This window comes from the organism of the source record quoted next, unplaced genomic scaffold, assembly GCF_019419815.1.
Source record: "Pyrus x bretschneideri cultivar Hongxiangsu unplaced genomic scaffold, Pyrus_bretschneideri_v1 Contig10, whole genome shotgun sequence".
Lineage (NCBI taxonomy): Eukaryota > Viridiplantae > Streptophyta > Magnoliopsida > Rosales > Rosaceae > Pyrus > Pyrus x bretschneideri.
In genome coordinates, this window is record NW_025999391.1 from 3,260,845 (window position 1) to 3,269,978 (window position 9,134).

At 38.2% G+C, this 9,134-nt stretch overlaps 1 protein-coding gene across 1 annotated transcript; it reads right to left on the bottom strand.

Moving 5' to 3' along the window:
• Window positions 1-192: 192 nt before the first annotated feature.
• On the bottom strand, window positions 193-5,816 carry LOC103933516 (disease resistance protein RML1A). The gene is made up of 6 exons (XM_048565751.1): window positions 5,576-5,816; window positions 4,611-5,247; window positions 3,385-4,492; window positions 2,910-3,209; window positions 1,324-2,811; window positions 193-1,192 (listed from the first exon to the last, which is right to left on the bottom strand). Exons 2-6 carry the CDS (start codon window positions 5,237-5,239, stop codon window positions 395-397), a joined length of 4,323 nt encoding a protein of 1,440 aa, XP_048421708.1. The 5' UTR covers window positions 5,240-5,247; window positions 5,576-5,816; the 3' UTR covers window positions 193-394.
• Window positions 5,817-9,134: the final 3,318 nt, after the last annotated feature.

Consider the following 9,134-nt stretch of genomic DNA (forward strand, 5'->3'; position numbering starts at 1 on the left):
AAGCTAACTAAAGGCTGCCCCGTAAGGGTTCATGAAAGGTTGATGGACATCATATTATTCAATTTGTGAGAAATTATATAGCAGCTTCATGCTCTAACTTGCAACAATCACCACACCAGTGACAAGGTCCCAAGACGCAACAAACAATCACCAAAACTTGCAACAAAACAAGAAATTATTTTCGATACATCATGATACACACGGCTTTTTCTTCTTCTGAGATGTTCTTTAACATAGTCAGAATATATGAAGAATGTTAATGACGTGCAAAGATTTTACTCCAAGGAAACATCAGAAGTTTACAAATTCAAGAAAACAGAATGAAGTGAAAGATACCTTACCTGTAAAATAAAACTTAATTTCAGCATTTGGTCCATTGTTGCCCATCCCAATGTTACATTTCAATAATTTCTTCAGACTCATCACTTCCATAGGCTTCATACTTATCACGTCCACCGCTTTCACCACTCGAACTTGTTTCAGACTCATCACTTGATTCTTCAGGTTCATAACTTCCACTGGCTTCAGGCTCATCACTTGATCCATTGGCTTCAGAATCATCTTGTCGCGCACCTTCTTCCACTTGTGCTTCCCGCAACATGACATCAAGTCTCAATTTCTCATCATCTTCAGCATACAATGGGCATATCCCACACCTTTCCACCTCCACATATTTCGGCATTTTAACCTTCATACTTTTCGACACTTTTCGACGTCTTTTGATCATGGGCTTTGGACTCATCAATTCTCCATCGTCTTTCACTTCTAGATCATCAGAAGTACCCACTGGGATGAAGTAAACAGAGGCCTCACTGACATGTTTGTAGAAATCGGCAGAGCATTTTACTCCCTCTACTGCAAGTTCAAAGGCATTATACCACACATGCACGTGATATCGACTGAAATTGTAGTCATACCATCCACCATCCTTATGTGGAGAATAGAAATTAGGACAGCTGATATTATGGCTCTCGCCATTATTAGTTTTGAACTTGAAATTAACTTCCACCCACATAAGTGGATAAAAGTCGTATGCAATAACAACAGAGAAAGCGAAACCCAAGAAACCTTTTCGAAACCAATCTTGAGGAAGCTTGATTGAAGATCCCTCATTTTGATAGCTGAACCAACTTGGAATTTCTTTTCCCTGGTAAACAATGGTAACCAAAGGCCGCGGATACGAGTCCCTTTCCTGCAACATTTATAGACATCAGATTATTCAATTCAGCAACACAAGTGTGTGTTGTGTGTGTGTGTGTGTGTGTGTATGTGTGTGTGTGTGTGTGTGTGTGTGAGAGAGAGAGAGAGAGAGAAGACACATACATTATCCTCTCCTCCTCTAACATTTGAGGACGTAGTTGCCACTCGCATAATTCTAAGTTGTGCATCAGCCATTATGTTGCTCCTTGCAGTCCAGTCCAATGCTCGACAATTATAAAATTTAAGAACCCCTTGAAAAAGTTCATATTTATCCCAACCTTGAACGAGTGCAGTCCTTGAACTTGACACTGTCTTCAGTGATATGCAGCCATCTGCTTCAAGAATTTGTAGCACTGGGAGCTCTGGTAAAGATTGAAGCCTCTTGCAATTGTTTAAGCGCAGGCTCCGCAACTCAGAAGCTTGTTTGATGCTAGCCGGTATGCTGTTAATCATGGTTCCACTCAGTTCTAAATCTCGTAATGAGGCTAAATGAATGAGGCCACTGGGGATTTTCAATAACCCGCTGTAACAGAGGTCTAGTTTTTCCAAAGACAGCAAACCGACTGAGAAGGGAGGCACTTTTTTAAGACGCAAACAATGACGAAAGCTGAGAGTTTTAAGATTGGTTAAACTGTTGATGCTGCTCGGGTAGACCTCAAAGTTACTGCACAGACGAAGATCTAATGTTTGAAGCCCAATTAGATTTTCGATCGATGAGGGAAGCTCTTTAACCCTTGTCCCTGCTAAACGAAGAAACTCCAGATGTTCCATCGGCTCCATGATTTCAGGGAATTTGAAAAATGCAGAGCAACCAGTGAGATCAAGTCTCTCGAGAGATTTCAACTTACAAATTCTCGTGGGAAGACTTGTAAGCATTTTGCAACCTGTCAGTTGAATTTTTTTTAGAACAAAGAGAAACTCGATTGATGAATGTAGCTCTTTAACCGCTGTTCCTTCTAAACTAAGAAACTCCAGATGTTCCATTGGCTCAAATATTTCCGGGAAGTTTTTAAATTTAGAGCAACCAGTGAGATCAAGTTCCTTCAGAGATTTCAACTTACAAATGCTGGGCGGGAGGGTCACAAGCCTTTCACAATCATTCAGTTTAATTGTAGTAAGACTAATGAGGCACTCCATTGATGATATGGGTAATACTTCTATTGATGTACAAGTCAAATCTAGTACACTTATATCCCTGGGAAGCTCAGAAAACTCGTCAAGAGATGAGCAGTACTCTAGACTAAAATAACCTGATACCTTCAGCTTACAATTGTTGTTTGGAAGTTTCTTAAGGTCTCTACAATCTCCAATATCCAAAGAAGAAATTTTTTGGTGAGACCAAACTGATGGAGGTAACTCCTTTATACCACTGCCACGTAAACTTAAATATTCAATATTGCCTGGCATCTTCGGAAGATACTTGAGACTCGTGCACCAAGCAAGTTCAAGAAAAGTAAGTTCGTGAAGATGTTGAAAATATGAAGGAACTTCAACCAAACTTGTACAGTAAACAAGATTTATATGCTCAAGTTTTCGACTCTGAGAGAGATTTGGAAGTTCAGTTAGATTTCTGGAGGAACGCATATTGAACACTTTTAAGTTCATAAGAACCTGCAACAAATTGAAAAGAAACAGCAAGAATCAATACCTTAGCATGACTAATTTTCAGCATGATTACATGTTATACAAGAAGTAAAATAAGCATTTACCTTGTCTTCATCCCAAAGTTTCTCAACTTGGCTCTCGGGCATATGAAGCTCAACAAGATTTATAGCAGAGAATTTTGATGGCAAGGATTCCAGAGGATATGCATGCCAGAAAATGTAACGAAGAGAATTGGGAAGATCTAGAGAAAAGTTTAATTTTCCGTAGATCTCAAACCTATAGGTGGAACTCTTATACACACCTAGAAATATTAACTTAGACATCTGTTTGAAGTTTGCACCATCCAAGTCTAGCTCTTCAATGTTTGACCTGTTAAAGAATATGGCTTGAACCGTTGAGGTTCCCTGACAATCAAAAGTAAAGTATAAATGTGAATACAATATACATACAACAAAATTTAACCAATACTACATTTGTAGGAATCTGACTTGTTTATTATAAAAGAGTTTTCCCTAGGTGTCTTCCCATTGAAAGTTCACGTTTTGTTTTCTCAAGAAAGGGAATGAATTTAGCTCTTACCGTCCTATTTTTCAATACATGATAGACATCCTCAGCGATGAATAACCTACTACGTTTGCCAGGCTCTTCAATGCATTGTTCCAAAACAATTGCCCGGCCCATTTCTTGTACAAGATCATGCATCTCTAAGGTTTTCCTCGTAGAAACAATTGATATGAGAGATTTCTTAATGAGAACTCTAATTCCAGATGTTGCAAACAAACCACGAATATCTACCATTCTTTTTACTTCATCCACATGCTTTCCCTTATGAAAACATGCAATATCCAGAAATATCTCCTTCTCGTTTCTTCCCAATCCATCATAACTTAGTCTCAACACGTCCTGGATTTTTTCATTTGGAAATTGTTTCAGTTTGTTCAATTCCTCTTCCCATTCTTCTCTGCTTTTGCCATGAAATGAGGACCCCATAATTTTAAGAGCTAATGGAATGCCTCCAGCATAACTCACCACCATTGATGACAACCTCGTATAATCTGTTATAGGAGTGTTATTCTTGAAAGCATTCAAACGAAAGAGCTGAAGGGCGTCATCACGTTCCAGTCCCCTAACCTCATATATATTTTTATCATCTACAACAATTTCCTCTAGCAGGGCCCTATCTCTAGTTGTTATGATGATTCGACTTCCAGGACCAGACCCAATACCATCTCCAAGTAACTGATCCAATTGACATGAATCATTCACATCATCAAGAACAATGAGGACCTTTGTACGGCCTAACCTCTTTCTAACAAGAGCTGATCCTATGGTTGAAGTTTCAATATTTAGATCTTTTTCCTTGAATACTTCCCTAACAACTGTATTCCTCAACTGAACTAGCCCATCCCTTTGTTCTCTCTCCCGAACATTTCGAAGAAAACAACAAGCTTCGAACTTCCATGATAGCCGATGAAATACAGCTTCAACAAGGGTGGTCTTTCCAATCCCACCCATTCCCCAAATACCTACAGTATTGCAAGCATCTGGGGAATCAAGGCATAACAAGGACTCGATTTGCTCGATGCGGCCTTCAATTCCAACCAGGCCCTTTAAATCACACGATGATTCACGAGTCAATTTGGTCCAAATATCCTCGACCACATGCTTAACTAAGTCAGCCTCCGTCCTGCCAAATATAATCATTATGAAGGCTAAGCAATACTTAGTAATAAGTATGTTTAATTAATACTGTATAAATCAAAGAGTCACGAGTAGAAATCAGTATAAGATAGAGAACCAGTCACCCTTTTTTGGTTGTATTATCGAATCCGGATAGATTGGCTGTAGTCGCCAGAGCAGCCCTCCACTTGTGCACCTTGTCATTACCCTTGAATCGTTTTTCAAGTTGAGCAAATGCATATGCGTAACTCCCCTGTTGTTTTCGAACTTCTGATGGATTAATGTCGTAAAAAATGGGTATAACCATCTGGCCATATTTTTCCTTGCATTTTAGGATATGCACAAGTTCATCCAGACACCATGTGGAAGAAGCATAGCTTTTTGACAAAATGATTACCGAAAGTGTTGATTTCTGGATTGCTTCTAAAAGGGCAGGCCAGATTTCGTCTCCTCGTACAAGCCTGTAATCTATGTAGGTTTCGATTTTCTTCTGAAGTAAGGCATCGTGGAGATGGCTGGTAAAAGTAAGGCGGGTGTCCTCGCCTCTGAAACTAATAAACACATCATACTTTTCTTGGTGAGGAGGGATATCATCATCCTCCTCGTGGGCATCATCATTAGCAGCATCATTAGACGCAGCATAGGAAGCAGTCCAACAAGAAAATTTTAATAATCCGCAGCGGCACATGTAGAACAGAGTCATGATAGTGATGACAATGATGAAGAAAACTTGAAAAATCCCAGTGAACTCCATCTCTCTCTCTGAATAATAAACAGGATATTATAAGGCTAAAAACCAACACATTTTTCACTAAGATAATAATTGAAGGCTAAAAACCAACAACCTTTCACTAATTGAAGGGTCCGACTGCAAATCGCAGGAGTGGTACGGAATCTAACCGATGCAAAGATCAATTAGATCCCTTCTTACCGTTAATTTTCCGGACCACTCAGTGGTACGTACCATGGAAGAAAAATTGCTAATTAAATCAATGATTATGGCAAGATGTTCAGAAATAAATGGAATTGAAAAGTTTTGTAACCAAAAACCAACATATTTTTGTACAGAAGAAGAAGAAGAAAACTTAACTGAATCTTGTTAAAATTGCAATCTTCTTCCCTTAGATTTCTTCTCACTCTCCAGCGCTTCTCTTTCTTCCAGTATTACTCTCTCTCTCTCTCTCTCTCCTCCTTATCTCTCTCCCTCCATCACTCAAACAAACAGCAAATCAAACAAATAAGTTACACCTGCGAAGGTCCAACTAAGCAAAGCAAGAGCTAGAAACCGGAGAAGAGAGCGGTTGCTTCTTCTTTGAAGAGATTGGAACAGATTTTGCTTTTCCAAATTGTAAAATTTGTTTGACCAAAAAGAAGGAAAGGCTGTCCCTTCCATCAAATACACACATTTGAAATTTGGTTTAACGGCTAAAAATATTGGGTTTTTAAAAGTTATAATAACTTTAACCATTAGATCAAAATTCAAGAACCTGAATTGAATGAATGGACAGATTTGATGGAAGAGATCCGGAGAAGATCCCTTTCCCCATAAGCAATTATAGTTGATGAAGACAGTTACGGCAAGAAAGGAACAGATGCTTTTTTTTTTTTTTCTTTCTTTCTGTCAAAGGGACAGATGCTTGGCGTGTTTACCAAATGTAAAATGAGGTAAGTAGAATCATAATTGCATTCCTTCTAATGCATTCTTTTGTTTACTTGTATTTGAAGAATGAAAATAAAGGTGGAGTCCATCCAAAATGGGAAATTCAATTATGGATTTACTCGGAATCCGATTACCAAGATATCGCTGGTTATTGAATTCCGGAAGAAAGGGTCCATCAGTAATCAAACTTTTCTTCCTAAAGTGCCCTTGTACTTCTTTTGATATCCCAAAACACCCCTACAACTTCAACACTCTTGTTTCTGTCTCAGTCGACTCCCTGCAACTTCTTCTTCCTCTTCGTTTCGCGACTTGGGACAGGAGCTTTCAAGGTCCATCTTCCTCCTTGCCTGCAATCAGCTGTTGTTTATCCCAAACCCGATTCATGTCCCTATGCTTATTTATTCTCATTTCGACTATTCGATCTGCCGATTCCATGGTTAAAAGCTCACTCACTGCCTCAACTGGGAAACTCAAAATTGGGGTAAAAATTCAAGGCTGGGACATGGAGGGAGGAGCATGAAAGGTTATTGGCAAATGCGGGGTGGGTTGGCAGCATAGAAAGATATGTTAGAAAGGGTTAGGTTGGTAGCAGAGAAAGATGGGGAAATTTTAGAAACTTTTTTCACTTCTGAACTTTGACAAAGCAGTTGCCACTCACATGATTTTGAGATGTGCACCAACTGCTTTGCCATTCTCATAATTCTGAGATGTGCATCAGCCATTATGTTGCTCCTTGCGTTCCAGTCCAATGCTAGACAATTATAAAACTTAAGCACCCATCGAAAAATTTCATATTTATCCCAACCTTGCACAAGAGCAGTCTTTGAACTTAACACCATCTTCAAGAATTTGAAGCACTGGGAGCTCTGGCAAAGACTGAAGTCTCTTGCAATTGTTTAAGCGCAGGCACTGCAACCAAGTAGCTTGTTTGATGCTTGCAGGCATGCTCTTAATCATGGTACTTCCCAATCTAAATCTCTTAATGAGGTCAAAAATTTTCAGCTGGTATCCATGATAAAGACTAACATAAAGTGTTTTCAGCTGTTCCAAAAGTAATTTCAAACATAATAATAACGAGGGTTCATAAATAGCAAATGAAAGTTGATACATACCATGCCAAAATTAGCAAAAGCCCCCAAAACACCAAATCCTGTGTCACGCCCCGATCCCGATATTCGTCCAGGATCAACACATGACGTCATCAAGTATCCGTATATCTAACATACCCGCATTCGGGATATGTACCAAGCACACTCAAGCCTCGAATTTCGTAGTGATTTTTTGTATACTTTATTGCTGCATCTAACCTTTTCGTTAAATTGCCTACGTACCCTTAATAGGGATGAAGCCATTTGTAGTTCACTATTCATTACACTTTGATGTTTATCATAGTACGTTCAAATCGAAAAGCATAGCATTCCTCGATCAATTATTAGAACTTAACAAGCATGACATGAAATTACTAGGTTCAGGGCTACATAACAAACCCACATGACATTCAAGATTTCCATTCCATCCATCATATAAATCACTATGTTTTCAACATGATACCTCCATCCACAGTATGTAACATATCAAATAACCAATGAAGCACAATATTATTCTCAAGCCACATTGATCAACTAAAATAATCATAATAATAACAATCATATTCAACGTCATTCCACAATCCCGTCAATTAACCAATTCATGAATCAAAGATGCATGATCTTAGCATTCAACTACGTTAATGAATCAATGCGATAACATATCATTTCATGAATTTATTTAAAGAACTCTATATAATTCCCTACTTGGATTATGAGTAACAACATGGTAAATCTAATTTATATTCACAAGGTCTATTGTGGATAATTCTCATTCACTTGAATCCAGGGTTCTATACTAACCTTTTGGAAATGTGCAAGAGTAATGATTCCGAACCACTCAACGGAATCCAAAATATAAAGCGGTTTCTCGTAATCTACCCAGACATGTCACATGTAAAACCAGTGCCTACATCATGGGAATGGTGCACTGGCAAGGGGGAGCCAGAAAATATTTTATGGGTGGGCTAGCTAAAAAAATTAACCTAAAATCAAATTTTTATTTTTTTATTTTTTTGGTTTTTGCTACATACTTATTCTATGCAAAAATTTAAGTTTAACTTTTGTATATATATACTTAAAATTTGCCTGGCAGGAGCTCAATAAGCTTCGCAATTGCAAACTAACAAAATTACAATGAATCATCAAATTTCACATATATTTAGATTTAAACACAAGAAGAAGATAGAAAACTTGATATCTCAATTACAATCACACAACTAGATTAAAGCAAAACACTGAAAGTTGAAGTAAAGACAATATTAAAAAATTGGTTGAAACTAATATAATCCCCACTATATCAAAGCAGAATAATCTTGAAAAAAATGACATCACAATTTTCATGGTAATTTTTATATTTTTAATTGTGCTAAATACTCAGGGGCTAGTTTCATTAAAAATAATTCTTCATACACATTTTTTTGTCTATTATATCTACAGACTTAAAGTATATATACATATTGCTACAAATCCTCCCTGGGCTACAGCCCACCGTAGCTAGACTTGGCATTTTGGACCCGACCCGTTAACCCGACCCGACTCATTAATATTAGTATTTGAGTGGATGCTTAACGGGCCGGGTCGCTAACGGGTGAATCCGTTAACAACCCGTTAAATAACGGGTCACTTTGGGTCAACCCGTTTGACTCGTTAACACCCGTTAGTTGATGATGTTTTAGTGATTTCAGTAAAGTCTTAACAACAAAAAATAAACTATGCAAAAAAAAAAAAAAATGTTAACGGGTGAAATGGGTCAGGTTCGGGTGACCCGTTAAGCTTAACGAGTTGGGTTCAGGTGACCCGTTTACATGTCTAACCGTAGCCTTTAGTGTGGCTACGCCATTGTGCACTGGGCAAATTATTGGATAAGCTGTGAAACTCAGGTGAGTGACAATAATACAAGT

Bases quoted from the DNA above. Each gene is read 5' to 3' on its own strand.
- LOC103933516 (XM_048565751.1), bottom strand. From the start codon at position 5,239: ATGGAGTTCACTGGGATTTTTCAAGTTTTCTTCATCATTGTCATCACT. The intron at 4,493-4,610 runs GTGACTGGTTCT...TATATTTGGCAG, and splicing joins GATAATACAACCAAAAAAGG to GACGGAGGCTGACTTAGTTA. The intron at 3,210-3,384 runs GTAAGAGCTAAA...TTTGATTGTCAG, and splicing joins ATGTATTGAAAAATAGGACG to GGAACCTCAACGGTTCAAGC.